This window comes from Lepus europaeus, chromosome 10, assembly GCF_033115175.1.
Source record: "Lepus europaeus isolate LE1 chromosome 10, mLepTim1.pri, whole genome shotgun sequence".
NCBI classification, from domain to species: domain Eukaryota; kingdom Metazoa; phylum Chordata; class Mammalia; order Lagomorpha; family Leporidae; genus Lepus; species Lepus europaeus.
This window is the reverse complement of record NC_084836.1, coordinates 55461785-55485640: the sequence shown is the minus strand read 5'-3', so window position 1 is coordinate 55485640 and position 23856 is coordinate 55461785. Positions and strand designations below refer to the sequence as shown.

The following is a 23856-nucleotide window of genomic DNA, read 5'->3' as shown; positions in this document are numbered from 1 at the left end:
CATTTGGGTCTCCCATGTGGGTGACCCAAGTACCTAGGCCATTATCTGCTGTCTTCCCAGGTGCCTTAGCGAGGAGCATCCAAGACTCGAATTAACACTACTATGGGGATGCCGGTGTTGCAGGCAGTAGCTTAACTCACTGAGAGCCACAATGCTGGCCCCTCATACATTCATCTGTTACGCAGCTGATGAGAAGACCAATATCTAGGAGCTGGCATATCCAGGGCTCCTTGGCATGTCCATCTCTGTGTGGCCTCTCCCTGTGGTCTTTCCAGCATGGTGGCTTCAAAGTAGCTAAGCTTCTTATATGTTGGCTCAGGGATTTCAAGGTGCAGAGAGAGGAGAAAGGGAGACCAGAAGCAAAAGATTGGGATCAAGCAGTAGTTACATTATCCTTGTAGCCTTTTCTTATCTAACTTCCAAAATTATACAACATCACTTCTATAACCTTTTATTTATTACAAACAAGTTCGTAAAGCTGACTCTTAATCAATGGAAGGAAATTCAATTGTATCTTTTGTGGGAGGAATGTCAGAGAGAGAGAGAGAGAGAGAGAGAAAGATCTTCCATCTGCTGGTTCACTCCCCAAATGGCTACAATATCCAGAGCTGGGCCAGGCTGAAGCCAGGAGCTAGGAATTCCATCAGGGTTTTCTACATGGGTGACAGAGACTCAAGTACTTTGATCATCATCTTCTCCCTCCTGGGTTTATTAGCAGGGAGCTGGATCAGAAGTAGAGCAGCCAGGACTTGAACCAGCACTCTGATATGGGATGAGGGCATCCTAAGTGGCAGCTTAACCCACTGTGCCACAACACCTACCCCAAAGTTGGATTTCAGTTGCTGGCCACTACTTCTCAATAAACCCAAATAAGTAGGGAAAATGGTTTATTGGGATGGTGCAACCATGTGGAACGTGTCTAGATGAATTGTACGACGAATGGTGCTTAGGTTGGAAAGGAGAGGAAGACTGTTTGGCTACATTCCTCTTGTATTCATTTCCCACTGCTGCATAACAAATTACCACAGGGATGGGCATGTGGCGCACCACTTAACACCTGATTCGGAACACCTGCATCCCCTATTGGAGTGCCTGGTTGAGTCCCATCTCCCGCACTTCTGGTGCAGCTTCCTGATAACATACATCCTGAAAGGCAGCAGATGATGATACAAGTATTTAGGTTCCTGTAGTGAACATGGGAAGCCTGGATTGAATTCTGGTCTCCTGGCTTCAGCCTGATCCAGACATGGCTGCTGTGGCATTTGGGGATTGATCCAGCAGGTGAAAGAACTCCTTGCCTGTCTCTCCCTCTGTGTCTCTTCTTTTCAAATAAAATGAAAAAAAAAAAAATACTACAAATGTAATAGCTTAAAATACCCATCTATTAGGTCAAGTTTTCTATGTCAAAAGTCAGGTAGGGAGTGGTTGGTTTCTCTGCTTGGGTGTCACCTGGCTGAAATCAAGGTGTCAGCAGCACTGAGTTCTCATCTGGAGGTTCTGGGGAAGATGGCACCTTCACACACTTCTGTGTTTGTTGGTTCCTTGTAGCTGCAGAAACGAGGTCCTTCTGGCCTCACCTGCTGTTAGACTGGGCTGCGCTGTTTCCAGAGGCCACACCCTTCTTTGCCATGCATCCTCTCCATCTTTCAAAGCAGCAATGAGGAGTCAAAACCTTCCTTTACTTCAGATCTCCAATTTCATCTCCAAAAAGGAGCCAGAGAAAACTGAGCATTTCAGACATGTACAATCAGGTCAGGCTTGTCTGGATATTTTTCTGCCTTAAGGTCAACTATGCCGCGTAACACAACCTAACCATGGAGATAAGATTCAGTATTTTATAGGCCCAGGAATTATGTATGCCTGTGCACGGCATGGGGACATGGCAGGAGATCTTGTGGGCCATTTTGTCTTGCCTACCAAACCCCCGTCTCTAAATCTGATTTCAAAGCCCCCATTCTTCTTTATATCAAAGCTGCTTGGTAAGTATAGAGACTAGGAATGTTTGGAGTTGACAAAAGGGAGTCAATGGATGAGTTAGAGAGTGTAAAGTCTTTTACTTCTGTTCTGCTTCCATGACTCTTGTCCAAAGGAATGTTCTATGAATTCCAGCACACATTAAGTCCTCAAAAAGTAGCTGTTGAATAAACTATGGATTTTTAAATGAGCACATAGTTATTTTTAAAAAGAAATTCTCTCTAGTTTTACATGAATTACTTTCTGCAGCCCTGAAAGAATTTTAAGTGAGATTCCAGCAAAACCAACTCAGAATATGTTGAATGAATGGACAGATTCATTTTGTTTGGTGATCTGATTATAGGACTATGAAGGCTGCTCTCCCCCCAAAAAAGAGAAAGAAAGAGAAAAGAGGAAGCAGGCTAGCTGGGCAGCACAAACCCATTCTCAGTGCTACTGGAGGAAAACCCTCAGAGACATCTCCTGCGTTCCATTAAATACTGGATATATTCAAAGAGATATAACTTCTAAATAATGGAATTAAGTAGAGTAAATGAGCTTATTTAAAAAATACTTGAAACGGTTTTTTAGCCAAATTAGAATACAAGACGCTGAAGGCATTTTCTTTGTACTATACTGAGATTGGATGCAGATATACCTTTATGTATGCAATGTATTCAGTTCAATAAATATTTTTTATAATTTTTTTCTGTGACATCCAAAATATCTGGTTAGGATAAATTTCTGTTTACATATGAAATACATCTAAGATGAATGCAATCAGTTGTAATCTGAGGAAATCCTTAAATGATTCTTCCATTTGCAAATGTATTGGAGTGTAAATTCGATGTGAAAACCTCAATCCCTTTATCACAGATGAATCTTCCTTTTGTCAAAGTGATCTTGAAGATAATCTAATACATGTAATGCTTTTCTTGTTCTGTGTGCGGCATGCAGTAGAATAGCAATCTTATTGGAAGCCACTTTGTAATAGTAATCAATTAATAAGTAGCAAATTCTATTATGAAAATTATGATCCCTAGACAAAATCAATACAAACCAGAAGTGTAAAAAAAAAAAAAATACCACCTGTCTCCAGGGAATATACACATATAATTTACATATAAACTTGACATAATTAAATAATAAGATATTAGGTATGTTTTGCAGTCTGGTAAAACCAGAGGAACCCTCAGAGATTACACTGATCTTTTATTTTAGAAATGAAGATGCTGAGATACAGAGAGGAGGAATAATTTGCCAAACTTCACAGAGGTGACAAAGATTCAGTTTTGTGGAGTTGTGGAGGCACTCAGGTCTCAGTAACTGTCTAAGTCAATGAAGTTTAAACATTTTTCAGTGTAACTCACAGTAAGAAATCAATTTTACACATACTCTGTACATACCACCATGCCATTGATTACAAGACACACTAGTGTTATGTGGACTACCAAAACAGAAACTGTCTTGTGCCACAGCATAGTGGCATAGCCAAGTACTAAGATACCTGGGACTTCAGGATATATCCTGATTTTCAAGACAGTAAAAGATGAAAATAAATCCACCTTGAAACATGCACATGTGATATATAACTAAAAGAGAAAATTTACATATGATCGTCTCTTCCCAATTTTATTTATTTTTTTAAATAATCTTTGGGTTCCACTAAATTAATTTTACCACCCAATAATTGCTTAACCTGGTCTAAACACTATTCTAAATTATGTGACAGATAATCAAAAACCTTATTAACATAAACAACCAAGGTATTGTTCAATTTGATAGTAAATGCAGAAGAAGAAAAGCAAGAGTTTAACGTGGATAGGAGCCCCTGCAAAGTTCTCCAATTAAAAAGAAGAGTTTAACTTGGATGGATGGATAATCTATAGTAAAGCAGTGAAAAGCAAAGAGAAAGTGAACCATTGGGAAACTGGGGGTAGGGGAAGGTTAAAAATAAGATCTAACTATTTAACTTTATAAAACGAATATGTAAGGACAACATCTTTCAGTAAAAGTCTCAATCACTCCAAAATTGAAAACAAATGATAATGTCTCACTTACAGAAAATATAAAGAAATCTGAAAAATTTAAATAAACACAGTCCAAAGAATGAAAATACACAAAACTGATTGAGACAAAAGGATGCAATATTTGTTTTGTATCTTGTTATAAATTTAAAAGCAGACAAACAGTTTGATAGCAAAGTGTCCTGAAAACAAGTGGCTGGACAATCCCCAAGCCCCAATTTTTCTGTGATTCTTGTAGATTCAGGGATTAATGCATAAAATAAAACTTTGGAATACTCTCCTTGCCAACCTCTGTGTACATTTTTTTTTTTAAAAAAGGATACAGTGAGTATAAAACTGGGTGGCAGAAATTTTTGGCAACTTCCACCTACATTCATTCTTAGTTTATGTCCACTCCTGATGAAAGGCAAGTAAACAAAAACAAACCCAGAAGCCAGTGTGCATGTGTGTGCACACTGTGCACACCGCCGTGCAAATACGTGATCAGAATTTAAAATGTGCACGCTTGGCAGCTAGGAAGTGTTACTGCAACCGTCAGGAGGTGAAATTTCAGTCCCTTTGATGAAGATACCATCTTTCAACCATGCTCTGACAGAAAACCTTGGGTTCCTGTTAGAGCCCTCCCTGCCCAGTTGGCTGTTGGGCTCCATCTGGAGGGATGGGGGCTCTCCCTCTCTACCCTAGCTAAGCGTTCCCAGATCCCGGAGAAACCCTAGTTCCTGCAGAGCACTCAACGGGCTGCGAAGTGTCCCAGCTCAGCAGAGGGCAGCTGGAAATGGATTTAAAATGGCAACGCGGACCAATCAGCGCCATTGCGCCTCCTCCACAGGCACAGCGGAACCTGGCGGTTCCTAACTCGCTGTTTAGGACTGAAAGTAGGCGTTTGTATTCCACGGTGGTCTGTATCTCTGAAAGAAAAATTCTTCCCTGGGTGAAAGTTTTTATTTTGGAATCAATCCAAAATAATTTTGGGTGTGATGTGTGAAAATCTGAACCTAATTTTTTTTTAAGAGTTTTGTGTTTTTCAAGGATGAAATGAGGTACGTTTTTAAATGGACTCCACCTTCTAAAAACGGACTGTGGCCATTATGGTAACTCACGTAACTCAGAAACAGCCCAGGCTATAAAATTAGGACTTTGCAAAAAAAAAAAAAAAAAAAAAAAGTTCTTAGGGAGAAGGTTGAATGGAGGCAAATTCAAATTCAAGGGAACGTTGGGCAGCTGATGTAATTGTGATGTTAGGGACCCGCGCGGTTCCCTTTACCCCGCGATCTTTGGAACCAGGGATACGCAGCGTGAGCCCTGGGGAGACTTCGTGTAGTCTCTGGACTTTCGCTGAGGAAAGAACTCGGCGCAGAGTCGGGCGCGCTCGGCGTGCCGTGTGCACATTGTGTGCACGTGTGCCCGTGTCTGCGAAAGTGCATGGGCATATCTGCGTGCCTGCGTGTTTGCGTGGGGGTTCGCGTGTGTTTAGGAGTGCGTGCGTGCCCGTGTATCTGCGTTCGAGCCACTGTGCCCGTGCCCACACGTTTGTAAGAGTGCATCTTTGTGCGCGTGGTTGCCGTGCGCGCCGGACTGCGCGCAAGGCAGGGAGGGCATCCTGCGGCGGCCGCGGGCTGTCTGAGGTCCTGCTCCTGCTGCCCGGCAGTCGCTTCCCACTCCCAGGGGACCGGGACGCTGAAGTCGGGGCAGCTAGGCGCTTCCGACAAAGTGGTGGCTCCGTACTGGGGAGGCACAGGTAAAGGCCGAGCCCCGGCAGCGTGCTTCTGGGACAGTCAACGCTCTCGCGCCTGCCCTGGACGACCGCCCTGCTATGACCTCGGGCAGCCGGTGGGGCGAGGCCCGCGGCGGGCGGGCCCGGGATCCCCGGTCTGTCCCTTTAACCCCGCCGCCGGGCCGGAGCACGTGAGCCGGGCTCCGGGTGGCACCCGGGCGCCGCCGCCGCCAAGGCAGTTGTATTTCGAACACTGCGTCTGGCCCGCGGCCAGGCGCCTGGGCTCCGCGGTCCGCCTGGCCTCCCTCCTCCTCATACTTTACTCCTGCGCAGCCCCCTCCCCTTTATCCGCCCCCGATTAGAGGTGGGCACTCCCCCTGCCGCCCCCCCCCCCCCACACCCGGCCCCCGGCGAGCGCGCGCGCGCACACACACACCCCCACACACCCCCCCACACTCTCATCCCGCTCGGATCCCGGGCCAGGGGCTCAGAAAACTTCCAGCCCCGGCCGCGCGCGCTTGCTGCAGGACGCAGGAGCGAGCAGCGGTCCCGCTTCGACTCTGCAGTGCCGCCGCCGCCTGCTCCCGCCACCCGAGGAGGCGCGGTGCCACCCACTGCTCTGTCCCTTGCTTGCGCTGGGTGCCCGACCCGATCGCGGCCAATCTTTCCATCCTCCTTTTGCTGCCTGCCCAGAGCACTCCTGTCTCTCTCTCTCTCTCTCTCTCTCTCTCTCTCTCTCTCTCTCTCTCTCTCTCTCTCGGCGCGGAGGGGAAGAGGAGGAGGAATTCTTTCCCCGCCTAACATTTCAAGGGACACAATTCACTCCAAGTCTCTTCCCCTTCCAATCTGCTTCCCAAGTGCTCCCGGTGCCCGCACGTCCTGATCCCGACCCGACAGGGGAGCCTCCCCAAAGCCCAGACCTCTCCTCCTCCTCACTCGCTCCCCTCCTCCTCTCGCTACCTCCACCTCTGCCGCCACCTCCACCTCCGGCACCCACCCACCGCCGCCGCCGCCGCCGCCGCCGCCGCCGCCGCCGGCAGCGCCTCCTTCTCTCCTCCTCCCCTCCTCTCTCTCTTTTTGGCAGCCGCTGGACGTCCGGTGTGGATGGTGGCAGCGGCGGCAGCCTGAGCCACAGCAGCCCTCGCAGCGCGCCCGCCCGTGCTCAGCGCGCCCGCTCCTCCACCCTCCACCCCGTCTCCGAAAGGTGCCGGGCAGATTCGGGCGGCCGAGGCGCAGCGGCGGCGGCGGCGGCGGCAGCGGTAGCGGCGGCGGCGGCGGCGGCGGCGGGACGCAGGATGAGCGCACGCGGGGAAGGCACCGGGCAGCCGTCCACTTCAGCCCAGGGACAACCTGCCGCCCCGACGCCTCAGAAGAGAGGACGCGGCCGACCCAGGAAGCAGCAGCAAGTCAGTACGCGGGCGCCGCGGGGGCGCCGGGCCACCCCGGCCCCTCAGCAGGGGCCCCGCGGCGCGCGGGGGCCACCCGAGCGCGGGAACCCAGTGACCGCTGCCCCCGGGCCCCGAGGGCCGCCGGCAGAGTCCCCCACGAGGGCGCCGCCGAGCCCCGGGCGCCCGCGTCCCTCCGCGCCGGGAGATGGGAGCCGCGGCGGGCGGCCGGGAAAGGCGGGAGGTGGGGTCAGGCGCAGTGCGTCCGCAGACTTTCGCTATTGTGCACGGCCCTGAGTGGCGCGGTGTCGCCTGGTGACTGGAGGCGCTCGGGGTCCCGCGGACCACGGCTCGCCAGCGCTTTGCAGCCGCTCTTGCGGCTGCCGCGGGGGACGGGGGTGCTGGGGACAGGGGAGCTCCAGCCGGTCAGGGCGGATGGGGCTGGAGCCCTGGGGACCCGAGGCTCTTTCTCACGCCTCTCCGGGCTGCTAGGCGGCTGGAAGCTGGAGTGCCGCAGCCGCCCCCTTGGCGCCCTCCCTGCGCTTTCGGTGGCCCGAGACTCGCGCCCTCCCGACAAAGAACGCGTGGAGACCCGGGCTGACCGGTCCTCTCAGGGCTTTATTTTATTGCGGCGCAGCGGCCGCCAGAGGTGGCCTGGAGAAGGGGCTACGGGGGAGCCTGGGCCCCCGCGGGACGGGGTGACCTCGCTCCGCCAAAGGCACGTTGGAAGGAGTGTCCCGGAGGGTATACGGTAGCTGGGGTCACTTCCTCGCCAGGCGCCCCTGGCCGCCTTTGCCCCCTGAATCCCGCACCTCCGAGCTGCAGGCAGTAAATGTTCTTCTCCAGGGCGAGTGGCGGGGGGTTGGGAGCGGCTTTCGAGGGGCTCCCGGGACCCCGCGGAGTAGAGGGTTTTGTCTGCGGATGCAACCAATTAAGCGTGCAGCCGGCGCTTGCAGAGCTGCGCGCAGCGCCCAGGACTGAGGGTTTTGTTCGCGGCAATTTCCAAGCCTTGGCGGGCAGGGTTGGAGCGGGACATGTCTATGCAGAGCATTTAAACTCCACTTGCTCGGGCTTTAAAGCTTCCCCTTCGTCCTTTAGCCTCAGATCGCTTCCTTCGTGGCAAATAGGCCGGTTAGAAATTCATTCCAGAGTCCCAAAGGTGCCTCAGAGCCAGGTGGGGACCCTGCACAACGTTTGCTTGCCCCGTGCGATTTAGAAAAGCGAGAGGGCTGTACCTTTTTGAAATCATCAAAGGGAACAAGCCAATGTAGAGGCGCCTGAGCTTTCCCGCTCTGTCCAAGCGACACAGTATCCCGCGTTAGGATCCTGTTTTACACCTCCCAAGAAGTCTCTGCCTTCCCCCTCTCACTTCCCACCCGGCACTCCGCTTTGGCTTTCTCTAAATTCCTAATGGCACCCCCGCCCCTGTCTACGAAAGAAAATGCAATGGGATCTGGAGGCGCTTGGAGATTTTACCTTTCGGGTTAAGGAGGAATTCACAAAGAAAGAAGCCAGTGGCTCGGATGTGTGTGTGCTCTGGATGTGCCCCCTGGCGCTGGCGGCCCCGTAGACGCTGGTAGTGAAGCTGGCCCCAGATTCGGTAATAGGATGCAAATCTTCATTGATGAGCACTTTCCTGAGTTTTCGGTTCACGAGTCTCGTCTAATCACCGAATCTGAATAGATGATTCACTGGACAATCATTTAGGATCTGGAATATTCATCGTCACATTCTCTTAACCACTGGAGTATTTACAACTGGGCATAAGAGCCTTTTGCAGTTTTGCTAAATCTAATGATTGCTTCTTTTTCTCCTTTCTATTCTTCCTCACACCCCACCCCTGTCCCCTTTTGGTTTTCTCCAATTCACCCCCAGAAGAGTTTTCTCAAAAAAAGCTTTGAAGAAAATATGTTTATTTGTATCGAAAGATATTTACGTTTAGACAGGAGGCCATGCCTGCCATCTCCAAAAGGAAGCGGAGAATTATTGAAGCAATTATCCAGATAATTCAAGCAAAACCTCCCACCACAGCTTTACCCTAATTATTTGGAATTTTTAGGGAGAATAGAGTTATTCTGAGCTGAAGAGCTTGGATAATCGCTCCAAAGTTTGACTTAGAATGTGTCGATTGTGTCATACTCACCCTAGAATCCAGGTACAAGCCACCTTCGCAGTGTGGAGGGTGACTGGAATAGCTGCTGTTAGTTTTTCGTTTCTGTGTGAAATCTGCTAGAATGGATGCTGGTATTCTTATAAAAGGCTTGCTGTTGCTCTAAGTTTCCAAATGCATAGCCTGTCAAATTGCATCTTAAAAATATATGACCTTCTAGAACTTGCATCGTTTTTTTTTTCCGCACTTTGTTAGCATTTTAGGTTAGAACTGGAATCCAGTTTTCATATGCAAAATAGTTTCCTCTTTAAACTCTTGGATTGAAAGTGTGGTTACTTCCCCTTTTTGGAAACTCTGTGCCATCATCATCCCTTTACGCTTGAACTGAATGTGTTCTAACAACTACTCTGTTGAGCAGAAAATATAGCTAAAGAGTCAGGGTCAATTTCTTTCAGACATCCTGCCACAACAGCATTTTTTTCTTTTTCCTTTACAATTAGGAGCCAACCTGTGAGCCCTCTCCTAAGAGACCCAGGGGAAGACCTAAAGGCAGCAAAAACAAGAGTCCCTCTAAAGCAGCTCAAAAGGTGAGATCTTTAAAGTCAAGCTCTTCTAATTTCATCAATAACTTACAGGGACCTTCCTGTAAGTTTCCCATTCTCAGTCCACAACTAAGGACTTGGCCCACCTGTGTAACCCAAGACTCATTTCCTACATTTGACATTAGTTTGGTGAGAATTAACCTTTTTTTCTAAGCAGATGCCTTGCATTTAAAGTTCATGGAGATAAAATGTTTTATTTAAAAACCCAAAACCAGAAACAAAAACCAAATAATAAAACGAGGAGGGGGGATGAGAAGGGAAGAGGAGGTGGAAATTAACACAGCATTTGCAATGGTAATGAAACAGTTAAAGACAAACTAAAACTATAGATTTTGCCTGCCTGGTGGTGAAATTTATGCAACTTCTACTGCAAAATAGTAGAGATGAATTTACTTTGTGCTTCTTTACTTGACTGCTGAAAACTAAGTCCCTCTATTAAAGTTTAGTACTTTACCAGATAGATGATAATTAGGAGTAAACCCAATTATGGGATACTGGAAAAATTTTTTTCAATATTAGATCTTTAAGTGTGATGATAAGGAATACCATTTGTTTTACAAGAAAGTTGCCATACAGTTTATCATAATCTCAAAAAGCCTTTCCATCAAGTGATCTACTCAGAATTAGACAATGAGAAAAAATTTTTTAAACAAATATTTGATTTATCCTATATTTTTGAGCAGGATAGAACACAATGAAATGTGACATTCTGTGTTTTTCTTAGTACATTTTAAATTAGAGTTTAAAATAACTTTATGTTGGTTGTATTTGAGTTAACCAAGGGGAAATATCTCAGGTCAATGCATGTATAGAGAAGTGAAGATCAACATAGAAGTCACTTTTTTTGACTTTCTAAGTAAATTGAAAAAAAATTCCTTCATTTTATTTGTAGGTTTGTATATTAGTTGAAAACAAAGGTTAAAAAATTAACAGTAAACTTTGATACATGTTTTTAGTAGATTTGAGTACATCAGGTACAGTATTTTTTTAAAAGGCTATATGCTCATCTTTTTTGAAATTAATGTTTTATGTGGCTTTCTCTGTAACTATGGGCATTAACCATGTTAAATGTGATAGTTTTCATGTGAAGTAAACTGCCATAGCAACTAGTGATACATATAAAATTATTTAGGAGGGAGCTGTGAGCTCTTGTCTGTTTTGTTTTCACAGTTTTCAGCTGAGTTAAAGGAACAGCCTTCTAATATATTTAAACTGAATGCCTTCTTGGAGTTTAGATTTAATTGTGATTAATATTTAATCAACAAACTTTAAAGGACATTAGATAACCTGATTATTTAAACTGGTTTTCTTAATATGATTATTTTCTATTGTCCCATTCTAACTGGTTTATAAATCAACTTAAAAGGACTGATTTTACCAAGGAGTTTTTCTATGTTGCATAATATGGAGTTTATCCAACCTAATTTTACTCTAAGGAGATGGCAAAGAAATATCTTGGTAGGTAGTTAACAAGCACTTAAGCTATGATGCAACTGCTTTGAAGACTGCATCATTATGATATCCCCCAGGAAGAAATCATTGTCTTACCATAAATAATTACTTAAAGGTTACTACATAAATGGAAAACTATTATTTTCCAGATCTCATTGTATTACATTTTGTTAGATGAGTAGATAGAAATAATCCCATCACATTCTCTTCATTTAATAAAAAAAATTTACCACTGAGTACAAAATCTTTGACAAAAGAAGAAAGAAAGAAAGAGAGAAAGAGAGAAAGAGAGAAAGAAAGAAAGAAAGAAAGAAAGAAAGAAAAGAAAGGAAGGAAGGAAAAAAAGGAAGGAAGGGAGAGAAAGGAAGACAAACAAATCTGGGACTTATGCCTGATTTACTACCTACAGAAAAATACAACAAAAAGGTTAATCTATTCCTTAGTAAAGTTTCATTTAGTTTTAGTGACTTTAGTGATAGCTGTTTACAAATGACCCACCCTTTCATCTTCTGCATAATTCTTCATGTGGATGCATGCACTGTTATAAGTTCCAAAAGAGAAGTGGGTTTTCTTTTGCTCAGAGAAGATCTCTGAAATCTTTCATTTTCCCAGACACAATTATTTCATACAATTCTGCTATAAAAGTTCCTTTTCCAATACAATGAATAAATACATTTGCCATAATATGTTATTTTTCTTCAGTTTTATAAATTATGCTTCATTTGGAGAAGATAATACTTTGCAAAATAATGAATGACATTGATGAATTGTTCATGCCATGTGTTAACAAAGTATTTTCACATTCAAATAAGTATTTATTGAGCATGCTACTACCCTATATTAACATAATTATTGAATATATACTTGTTTGTCAAACACATATTGTATTCTCACAAAATATAAGCTTGCTAGGAGTTTGAAATGCCAATATTTTTAGAAAATGCTATATTGTTCATAACATGTAAGATAAACATATCCTACTAGACTGATCAGAGTAGATATGGGGGGGGTCTTCTGTAATTAATAAATTGGGTATTTTCCTGCAAGCTGAGACACATCACATTGAAAAAATCTGTTACAAAAACTGGTAAGTATATGAGAGAAAAGAGCTGTAAAATTAGAGGAGATGCACTATATACTGAAATCTTGATGATGTTGTGTGTTTAAAATTTCTTGCTGCTTACAAAGTGTGTTTGGACTCTATAACTGGCCTTGGGGCATTTAAAAACAAAACTGCTTGTTAGAAAATTAACAGTGTGAAACTTGACAATGCATTCAGAATGTAGCAAGATCATGTGGACGACTACTAAATTAGCTATCACTTTAATTTCAGACCACATTCAATCAAAAATGGGTTTATATAATATGTCAAACAGACAAGAGTATAAAAATACAATTTATTGTGCTTGGAACTTGTAGAAAAAAAGATATTTATTCCTCACTCCACTTATGTTCCATTCAAATGAATTTCCAGGGATGATCATTGTGTGCAGTTCTAGCCATTCCTGAGAATGCCAGTCTGACTGCTCAGAATCTGCCCCTGAACCAGTTTCATGTCATTACCTTAATAAAAGAAATCACAAATTGTTTCTCCAAATAAATAATTTATCTGTGTGTGTGTGTATGTATGTGTATGTGCGTGTTTATACTCATATGTGTGTCTTTACCCTTTTATCTTTTAGTTTGAGGTATACCTATGACCAGTTGTCTCTAAATTTGCTTTTTGTTTTGTTTTCTCATGGCTGTGCTGGGTGGAAGTACTTTGTATTTTAATATTTCCCATGTTTAGACAGTAGGAAGACACAATCTTCTTTCTGTTTAGAGTTTTGCTGATCCTTTTTACTCATGAGAGAACACTGGAGGGGGCGCTCACTAATTCTTCAGTGTTAATGGTCACATGTCAAATTCATCCTTAAATTTCAAGTCAACTTCATTCAAATATTGTTAGGAAGAAAAATATTTTTCTGATGTTTCATGAAATTTTGATACAATGAAAATGAGTAATAGAAAAAAATCTCAGATGTGACCGAGCCCTAATGTCATGCATTTATTTGCTTGACCTTCCTTCTGACTTTTTGTGTAATGTCCAGACCCAGCAGACAAAGTGCACAATGAAAATATCATCTCGGTGAAGTATGTGTACTTCCAATAATGTGGTCAGAATAAACATTTAATTTCTATGTCCAATTTGCTGGAAAAAGAAGGTCTGATGTTAACTGAATCCTCTAAAGACAGGTCCATGCTCCTTCTACTCATTTGCATTCCTAAAATGTATTTGATTTTTCATAAATTATTTCTACTACCCATTATAGATATATTAGGAAGAGAGACTGTGGATTTTAATCGTCCTTTCAGATGAATCTTAGAGCACAGATGCTGAGTAAGGATAGAGTTTTCCCTAGACTGTAGTAGCCCAATTGGAGTAACCAAAGGCATAGTTAAAGGTAAGTCAGGGATAGATGACACCAGAAGTTGTCATACAGGGCCAATGGTTTGTACAGTACTAGTATGATTTAATTTTATTCCTCTATGTTTAATGAGCATGTAAGTTCCATTGTGGGATTCAGGTGCCTGTCTGAGTACACAAATGATTTCAGGTAGGTGCAATCAAGTAAAGCCCGACTGTTGTCGCAGTTATCTTGATATTTTAGGCTAACTTCTCCAAAACATTGAATTTTTGTTTGCTTAACTTCATTAAGGAGTTATTAAACCTTCCTGACCTATAATGGCATCCGTAAATTCTTTCTGGTAATGCCTTTGAATCAGCATAGATTATGACCCAACAATGGACGATTCAAATATATATATGAATTATTTTGTGCAGTAATCATATTTCAAGGGCCCCATAGTTCTAATTCTCCAAAAACTGTCATCCTTCTGAACTCTTTCATCAAGAGCTCCTCATTACTTTGGCTGACCTATATCTCTAGCTCATATCTACCTCAAGATCTCAAGGGATCATTTCGCTCAGGAGATTGAATATACCAGATTGGTATTCTATTGCATTGCAGCTCTTCCTTGACAGTAGATACGTACTGAAGAGCGCCTTGTGTCAGTTAAATCATTCAAAGCTGTCATGTCTCGTTAGCTGACTTTCTGTAGTTTTCGGAACTCAGAACCACATTGCTAGGCACCAGGGTAGAAACTGAATTTTATTGTCCTAGATTCTGAAGGCTTTTGTTATGAATTTTTATTATGCTAACTAGAGCAAAGTGAGTGGAGAACTGACTGCATTTTAGGCTATTGTTGATTTTTGTGTTACTTTAATATACTAAGGATATTCAATGGCATATTCTATTTGATTTAATCAGAATCTGTAAGGCCATTCTCTTTTCCACAGGATATTATAGGAAGCAGTTTGCTCAGAAGGTAACTCCTACTCCTATTGATTTTTGTGATTACAAAAGAGGTAGATGGAGGATTTAGAAGAGAATTTCAAACTTTGGAAATGAAATATACTCCTATCATTTTGGTCTTGGTTTTAATTTAATGCTTATGTACATGAAGACATGTGTATGAAAAATGATGACAAGAGAGTTGACAACAAGGGATTCCTTGGGAAAAATGAGTATGAACTGCAATGGATTATGGACTTTTATGTTTCCTATTGAAAAATATAGTGTGAGAGAAAATTGTGATGCCTTCTGAAGATTAAAAATGGTTCCACTTAAAATTGAGAAACTCACAGAACTGTGCTATCGAAAGAGTAAAATGAGAATTTACTCAATGCCTGGTCTGATTGATTAGTCCAGTTGATTTTGATGCCAATGCACACTGATTCACACAGTTTATAGTTTTTAAAAGAGCCTCTAAAAGAAATAAAATGTGACTTCATAGACTTTGCTTAGTTTGTTTCATACACTCTTAGGTCCATTGATCTTAGTCCTACAAAAAACAAAAACCAAAACCCTGAAAACATAAGAAAGTACCATCATAATTAGGTATTTTCCTAGCTCTTTCTTGTTCAGATGCATGGATTGATTTGGAGCAAGGGAGTTCTGCTTCTAGCACAATTAATATAAGATATGATGAGAGCGTTAAGAATAGCAAAAATTGAGCAGCTAACTAAATTTGATCCTGAAGTCAGAATAGAATTATTTTCTTGGTTGCCCATCTTTGCTTTTGTCCAAGTCTTTATAACAAAATTGGAAACATTTTACTTTTAACTTCTCATTTGATTTCACCCTAGAAAGTTTTGTTTTACTTTTAAAATTTGCCCCATGGTGACTTTATTTTATATGGGAATCTCTTCCCAAAGAACTGACCCTTTACTGCCATAAAATCAAATTGGATCTCAGTTCTACTACTTATGAACATGGGCAGGTCACTTAATCTCCCATGAAGCTGGAAACAGGCGAAATAATAGCTGCCCTAATTAAGTAAGAAAACATTTGGAAATTGATGTGCAAATTTGTAGAGTTGGTCAGTATTCTTTTTTAAGGGTGTCATTTTTAAATAAGAGAGAGGAAAATTATGTTTGAGTACCTGTCAAATGCCATGACTTTTGTCAAACTCTTCACATATGAGTGGTCTTAAGAAAGTTCATTAAAAATGACATTATCTTTATTTTTTATTTATTTTTTCCCCAGAAACCTTTTCATTATCTTTAAATTGTGTTGTCGACGAACTTTTTGAAGTCCCCCTCATACATTTAGCTCTTTTAATCTTCTGAGTCAGAATTGTGATCTCCATGCCACAGATGAGAAAACTGACCCAGAGATGTAAATTGTGACATGTTTAATACCTAGCTCCAGAAGATGGTGGCACTGGGGTTTGAATTTGACTTTGACTCTAAACTTAGGCCCTTTTCACAACTGTAACTATTCTATAGACAGGCGATTTCAGAAGGTAGATTTCTGATATCGCCAGTGATCTGAAGTGCAGTTTGGAAATTGGGTTTGGAGAAACCTTTGGCAGGGTCTGCAAGCTTATAAAGACATTGGCAATGTGTGCCTCCTGCAACTGATACCCACAGACGTCTGACCCCCAAATAAACTATAGGCCGTGCCTTTGGGGATTTGTTAATCTAGAAGTTTTCTTATTTGTTAAATAAGAGAGCTAGATAAAATGATTTTTAAAGTTTTACCAGGTTCCGGAATTCTGATGGTAAAAGGGAAATAAAACATACATACGTGGGGTGTAAAGTTCAAGGAACGTGCATACTATGAAAAAAAAAAAAAAACACTACGCATGCATTTCAAAATTCTTTGTGCCCAAATAAACTCAACTTCCAGTTCCATTTTCCACCTTTTGAAACGTCCTTGTATAATATGAGGACTAGTTCTTACCCTCCCTGCCCCCCTTTTCCTTCCTTGCACTGAGATGTTCCTGGACATCAGATGCTAGCAGTAAGCACTATTTTCAGGTTCAAGTGATCTTCTTGCTAGATGAAGTTCCTTAAATTTTTTTTTTTTTACTCTGAAGTACACTTAAGAGCCTAGACTACCAGAACTTCTCAGAGAAAGAAATACATTTCCCATTTAGAGTTCCTCCCGATCCCAGTCAAGTTGTCCTAAACATATTGTAAAATTAAGTAGATAGTTCTGAATCTAAACCTTAAAAAAAAACAAAAGTTATGAGTGATGACAAACATGAAAAAAGAACATTTTTAATGATATGATAGTTTTGAAAATAAGCTTAATCATATTGTTGATAGTCTGATATTTCAGTCCTTAACAAATGCGGAGTTATCAAAACTCTTTTCTCCCTGTATATAAGAAATAAATAGAACTTGGTAGTCATGTCTCGATTATACAGGAGTTTGTAGTATAGACTCAAATTGTACTCCAGCAAAGGAAAACCAAATATATGCTTTTACAGAATTACATGTTGACATATTAAAACAAAACACGCCCCTTGAATGTTTTGTTTTGTCTTCTTTGAAAAATAATATCCTGAAGAGCATTAAACACAGCAGAACAACGTTAAAGTCAGTGTTTTCCAATATGTAAAAATCCTGGATCTGTGCTGGTTTACAAACTAAAATCCTAGCTTGTTTTGCAGACTTTGTGGAGTTTGATTAGAATGATTAAATAATGTGGGTTTTAAAGAACAATGAAAACCTCCCAGATAGATGCCACACAGTGCAACTAATGTATTTCTTCTAGATGTAGTCTCAGAAGAGGGTTTCATTTTACATGTAACACTGGCCTCAACGTCCAAGGAGCAAGCTTGCTTTTAACAAGTCTGAGTGATAATCGTGATATTTTGCCCTTTAGTTAATGGTGCGAATTTTATTTCTCAATAGGCTTTTTGTAAATGAGGCGATCATTTAGAAGTCTTCTTACTTGCAGGTTTTTCTCTTTGAGAGATTTGTTTCCTCTGACTTTGAAAAGAAGACTCCTTTCAGAGAAAAAAAAAAAAAAAAAAAAAGCCTCTCTTCAATGGATTTCAGGCTTACCCAGATCTCATCATGGCCCCTGAAACATAACAACTGCACAGCAAAAACCTGGGGTAGCCCTGTTAGCCTCCAAGGTCAACAGCCTGCTACCCCAACCCCACCTACCATACCCATTGCTATTAGAAAAGTTTCTATCTGCCATGTTTGTGTAATTTACTACTGGATAAACTGTGCAATCTTGGAGTTGCTCCCAAAGATTCAAGCAGGTGCTGCCTCTGTACTAGGGAGCTCTGTACTCCCACAATTCGCTATGCACTAGCCAGAGCATTTCCTAAAAGCTTCATTTTAAAGGTGACAGATGGGTGTAATGGGATATTTGCATTGACTGAACCTTTTGTGAGATTGGACTGACTTAAAAGAGAAAACTAAAAATTGCTGAGCCCCTCATTTGTGGTGGGCATTTTCACATAGCTCAGTGACTTCTCCCGGGAGGTTATCTCCATTTTACAGATGAAATCAAATTCAGGTTTTCAGGAGCCTGCCCAAAGTCGTCACACTCAAATGGAAGAGCAGGCATTTGAACCTAAGCTTTCTAGAGGTGAGCGGAGCGTGTGTTCCACTTGGCGCTCCTCTCTCCGTCCAGGACAACAAAGAAAGATGGTGGGGTTTTACTGAGCATACCTGGCTCTCAGTTCACTCATGCCCTTAGGACGGAAGGTGAGACAATGCCACTAACCTGTGATCGCTCAGAAGTAGTGAGCAACATCAGAGAGCCCAAATCTGAGAGTCGAACAGAACTTCTGAAGGTGACCAGCTTCCCTTGTGCTCTGATTTAGTGACAATTAGCTGAATCACCTACAATTTTAGCTTTCGGAAATATTTTCTATGGTAGCACTAGCTTGAGTACTAAGGGAAATAACATTGTTTAGAAGGAAGACACCGTTTTTAGAACCAAACAGAACTGTATTCCAATCTCATGTGACCCTGAGTGATTTACTTACTTAACCTTTCTAATTATTAGAATTAGTTCTACAAAACAAGAGAAATAATTACACCCACTTAATAAGGCTGCTTTAAGGAGTAAAGTAGCACGTCTGATTAACAGTGCAGTGTTTGAAATATTTTAAATGCTCAGTGTTTGAAATATTTTAAATGCTCAATAAATGGGAGCTGACATAACAATCATATACAGTTAGGGCTAATTCATGGGACCTGTTGGACAATGAAGCCAGATCAATGAGATATTGTTTGATGAGAAATCTTGTAGCCTTTGTTATCTGTCATTTATCTATCCATCATCATTTATGTCCACTTATTTTTAACAAGAAGAGGGAAGTTTTATTTCTCAGTGTCGTTTTAGTATCATTGTGCCAAGTAACCACTGGCTGGTAACCCACAAAACAGAAGTAAAATGGTAAACAAGTTGTCCTAGCTCAGATGCCTGTATTCTTCTGTTGAGGTAGCATTGGGATGATTTACATGCGTAGAACAGTATGACTAAGATCTCTTTATACTGAAAAGCATAGACATGTTTTTTCCGATTTATGTGAGGTGTGTGTGCTAGTGTGTTGGCGTACCTGGGGATTAGAGTAGGGTCACAAATACAGAGAAAAGGTTAATGCTTTATTTATAATGTTAAGATTGATTCAAAAAGGATTAAAAAAAAAAAAAAAAACTCGCCGGCGCCGTGGCTCAATAGGCTAATCCTCCGCCTTGCGGCGCCGGCACACCGGGTTCTAGTCCCGGTCGGGGCACCGATCCTGTCCCGGTTGCCCCTCTTCCAGGCCAGCTCTCTGCTGTGGCCAGGGAGTGCAGTGGAGGATGGCCCAAGTGCTTGGGCCCTGCACCCCATGGGAGACCAGGAGAAGCACCTGGCTCCTGCCATCGGATCAGCGCGGTGCGCCGGCCGCAGCGCACCAACCGCGGCGGCCATTGGAGGGTGAACCAGCGGCAAAGGAAGACCTTTCTCTCTGTCTCTCTCTCTCACTGTCCACTCTGCCTGTCAAAAACTAAAAAAAAAAAAAAAAAAAAACTATGATACCAAGAAAGTCTTACGTAAAGTAAAGCAATGAAACACTCTGAATATATTGGTATCAGCTCTTCAGAGTGTAAAATTATTATTAATGTATGTTTTTACTAATTATTATTTTTAAATGCCCATAATGATGATTTATGCCAGCTCTTCACCCCCTCCCCCCCTTTAGTTAAACTGATTGACAGATGATTGTTTTTGGCTAAGAGCAGGAAATTAACCATGAAGAAGTGGACAAATATTTGTTATTTTGAATTCCAATGCTTAATGTATTTTTTTTATGTTTAGACTTGCTTGTGATTAGCAGTGTGAGTGGATGTGCTTTGTAAATCTAAATTTCTATATCAACTAATTTTTATAACTTTAGATACAATACAGAAATAAAATCCTGATTAAGTTAGAAACATAAATTTTCCAAAATATTAAGTCAGTAGTTAGGAAATGTGAGGATAATGTTTTAATTTATGGACAGAAACAAAAGCAACATATCTTTTAAAGAACTTTTTTCATGTACTGCAAAGGCCATTACTTGGGAGTCTTTTAGGGTAAGGGGTTGCATGGATGGATCTTTACATTACTCAGTGAAAACCAGGGGTGCAGAACGTGATCCTTAAAGGGGAAGGAGGTTGTTAAGACAATCCTGGTACCTCATCTGCAGACCAGAACATTGTTTCTTGAAATGTGTCCCTGAGCTCTGCACTTGTCAATAGTGTCAGGGAGGAGACTATGTGACTTCTTTTTTATTTTGCAGAAAGCAGAAGCCACTGGAGAAAAACGGCCAAGAGGCAGACCTAGGAAATGGGTGAGTTATAAAGTGTCATTTACGTTTTTTATTTGAAAAAAAAAAAAAAAAACCCAAAACCTTGCTTTTTCTAAATGAAAAAAAATATTCTTATGTCATCAACGACATGAATTTCTAGGTTCTGGTTTGATGAATCTTGAAAGGGTTAAGGCGAATGACAAATTATCACCATTAGACCAGGTGTTTACTCAGAACACTTTCCTTTCCTGAACGTGACCCCCTTTTTCTTTCTCTTATCAACATCAAAAGGGTGCCCACTCTTCCTTCAAAGGGGCTAACAATGAAATGGCTTGTTCAGTGGGTGGAGTAACTAAGGTTAAAGGGTATCATGAAACCTTGGAAGTTGATTACAAATGGTGATAAAATTCATATGAAATGTTTATGAGATAACTTTTTAACCTCTTTCTTCCTTCCTCCTTCTCTCCCTTCCTTCCTCTCTCTCTCTCTTCCTCCCTCCCTCCCTTCTTTCTTTTTAATTTCCTCCATGGCTTTGTTTTGGACATCTCTCCTTTTCTGTGTGGTTCTGGTTTCCTTTTTCATATGGCTTGGTTAAGGAATGAGGGTTTAGTTTCCACTTTTTCTTGCTTCCCTCAATGGTCACACTCTACATGCTGACATTAGAGACAACTACGCCCATACTAGTGTGCTTGGTCCTATAGACACACAGGTCCTGTACCTTTTAAGGCCAGAAATTCAGGCATCGCTGAAGAGCTGCGCTCATTTTAGCGCTTGAATCCTGATCCTTTTGTTTCTATACCACTCTCAGTCTTGTGGCCTGTGTCACCTACTGATGGGGGAGAAAACTCTTGCAAACAAATAAATCCATTTCTCAAGAGGGCTGAAGGCACCTTTGCAGCCACTGCTGTGTGTGAGGGCTTCTTTGGCCTTCTTCCTCTCTTTTCTCTTGTTTTTTCTTCGTGTCCCATCTCTTTTCACATTTTTTTCCCCTGCCATTCTGGGTTATATTTTCCTGTTTGCCATTCCTTTCTCCTCTACAGTTCTGCATCACTTTCTATTTATACTTTGGTATTGCCTTTCATTTAATTTATTCATCTTTTTTTTTTTCCTCTGCTCAACATGTGTTGGGATTAGATTTCTTAGCACAAGGAAATAGGGATGATCTTTAGATTAAAAACATCTCAGTGTTAGAGCGTAACCTTCAAGTAAGGGGATTTCATTCAATCTTGTGTTCCATAAATGCATTCTCCTAAGCCTGCCCATCATATGCTGCTCATCTGGCCCTTGCTTGATTACCTTTAATGTTAGGGAACTCACTAGTCCTTAAGGCTGCCTCTTTTTTCCTCAGAAACTCTGAACATTGAAATATTCTTCCATCTGACTGCCTGTACCTCTTGGTCACTGTCTCTAGGCCTCCCTCCTGGGAATATACAGAGTAATTGTTTTCACTTTCATTCATGATAACACTTCAGATATTTGAGGACAGTTAACACATACTCTTTGTTCTCTTTTCTGCTTTGAATATCTTTAATCCTTTCATTTTTTTCCCCCGTAAAAGAACATGCTTGTTATTCTTTTCTGAATGTGTTTGTTTTCTAATCTTTGAAATATATCACCCAGAACTAAGTATCATATTCCAGGTGTGGGTTCCATAACCAGTGGGTTTATCACCTCCCTTATTGTACATATGGTTCCAGTTATCTGTTGCTGCTTCATCAACTGTTTCAAAACTTAATAGTGTAAAAAAAAGATTTTATTATGCTCATGGATGCTTTGGGTCAAGAGTATGATCAAGGCAGAGCAGAAGGGCCTGTTTCTGCTTCAAGGATATCTGGGACCACCAATGGAAAGACTCACGGGGCTAATTCTTGGGGTCTAAAATCTGTAGGCTTCTGATCTTGCAAGACAGGTGCTTTGTCAGATTGGCTGGAAGTCTGGGCATACGTGGGAATGTCCACTAGACAGCTCACACGTGGCCTGCCACGCTTGGTGGTCTCAGGTTATCAGCTTTCTTGTGTGCACTCAGGCCTCTCAGAGAGAGTGTTCTGGTAACTGAGGGGGAAACTGCAGACTTTTAATTCAAAAAGTGCTACATCCATTAAACATTAGCGAGTACACTGTGGACTAAATCAATGACAGAAAAATCAAATATAGGTCTGATATTTTATAACCATCAGAACTCTGAAAAGACATCCCATCCAATTGAACCAATTAATAAGAAAAACCTGTATGATTTTTTAAAAAAATATTTATTTTATTTGAAAGAGTTAAACAGAGGAAGGGAAAGCAGAGAGAGAGAGAGAGAGAGAGAGACAGACAGACAGACAGACAGAGAAAAGAGAGAGGTTTTCCATCCGCTGGTTCACTCCCCAGTTGGCTGCAATGGCTGGAGCTGGGCTGATGCGAAGCCAGGAGCCAGGAGTTTCTCCAGATCTCCCACGCAGGTGCAGGGGCTTAAGGACTTGGGCCATCTTCTACTGCTTTCCCAGGCCACACCAGAGAGGTGGATCGGAAGTGGAGCAGCAAGGACTCAAACTGGCACCCATATGGGATGCTGGCACGGCGGGCAGCAGCTTTACCCACTACGCCACAGTGCCACCCCCTATATGGGCTTTCTAAAAGGCAACATAATAGGAAATAGATGAGCTTTTTGAATTCATGGGATTACTGTGGCTAAAGTGAAATAAAATAAATTGTAAGCAGATACAATGAAAATTTATCAGCAACATAGCCTCTGTCAAAGCAGGCCTTTTAACTCCTCCACCTTTTCATCAGTCTACCTTTGGGCTATCCTATAGTATTTGCCAGTTACCATCCATTTGTCTTAGTCCTGTAGCTTTCTTCCTGTGGCTCCCCCACTGGCCAATGGGTTGATTACAACTTCCCCAGCACTTCCAAGCACCACAGTTTAATACCTCCCCATCTGTTCACACCCTTCTCCCTCCCACAGTTGATGTTTCAGCCAAGGTGGAGTAAAACATAGAATAAGAAAAGGATGTGCATGATTTTTTCTTAATAGCTTCTTGTTAATTTGGAGTGAGGGAAATCTGGAATCCAAGACATCAGATCTTGCTGCTGGGTGAGAAGCCCATGTGAGGAGGCATCCACCATAGAAACTCTTGCCTTTCTGGGAATAACTGGATTCTCATTGACTTTCTTAGTTTCTAATTTTTACTGGCTGCAAGCATGGAAAATACCGTGTGGTCAATTGTTACAAGTCCTTGATTTGGTCCCCAAAGAAGAGTCATTCTGTTTAGTAAAGGAAACAAAAGGAAACTGTGTATTTTTTCTCAACAGTGTGTTTCCTCTTTGCTTGCATATCTTCTGTTGGGTAGACTGCAGCCAGTCACAGTAAGACAGTCCCTTCAGTGGCTTGTACTGAAGAAATAAATCATTGCATTTTTCCATAGGAAATGAGCTTGCACTTTATGTTAAGTTCAATTCTTTCCAACAGTGTCATTCATTGATTTCCTTGAGTTAG

General features: G+C 42.1%; 1 protein-coding gene across 1 annotated transcript in view; it reads left to right on the top strand.

The window, feature by feature from the left end:
• The first annotated feature begins 6989 nt into the window (after positions 1-6989).
• HMGA2 (high mobility group AT-hook 2) overlaps positions 6990-23856 on the top strand; it is a 132019-nt gene continuing 115152 nt past the window's right edge. The window contains exons 1-3 of the mRNA XM_062202085.1: positions 6990-7100; positions 9690-9776; positions 20367-20417. Coding sequence (XP_062058069.1) covers positions 6990-7100; positions 9690-9776; positions 20367-20417 — 249 coding nt within the window. The remainder of the gene's footprint in view (positions 7101-9689; positions 9777-20366; positions 20418-23856) is intronic.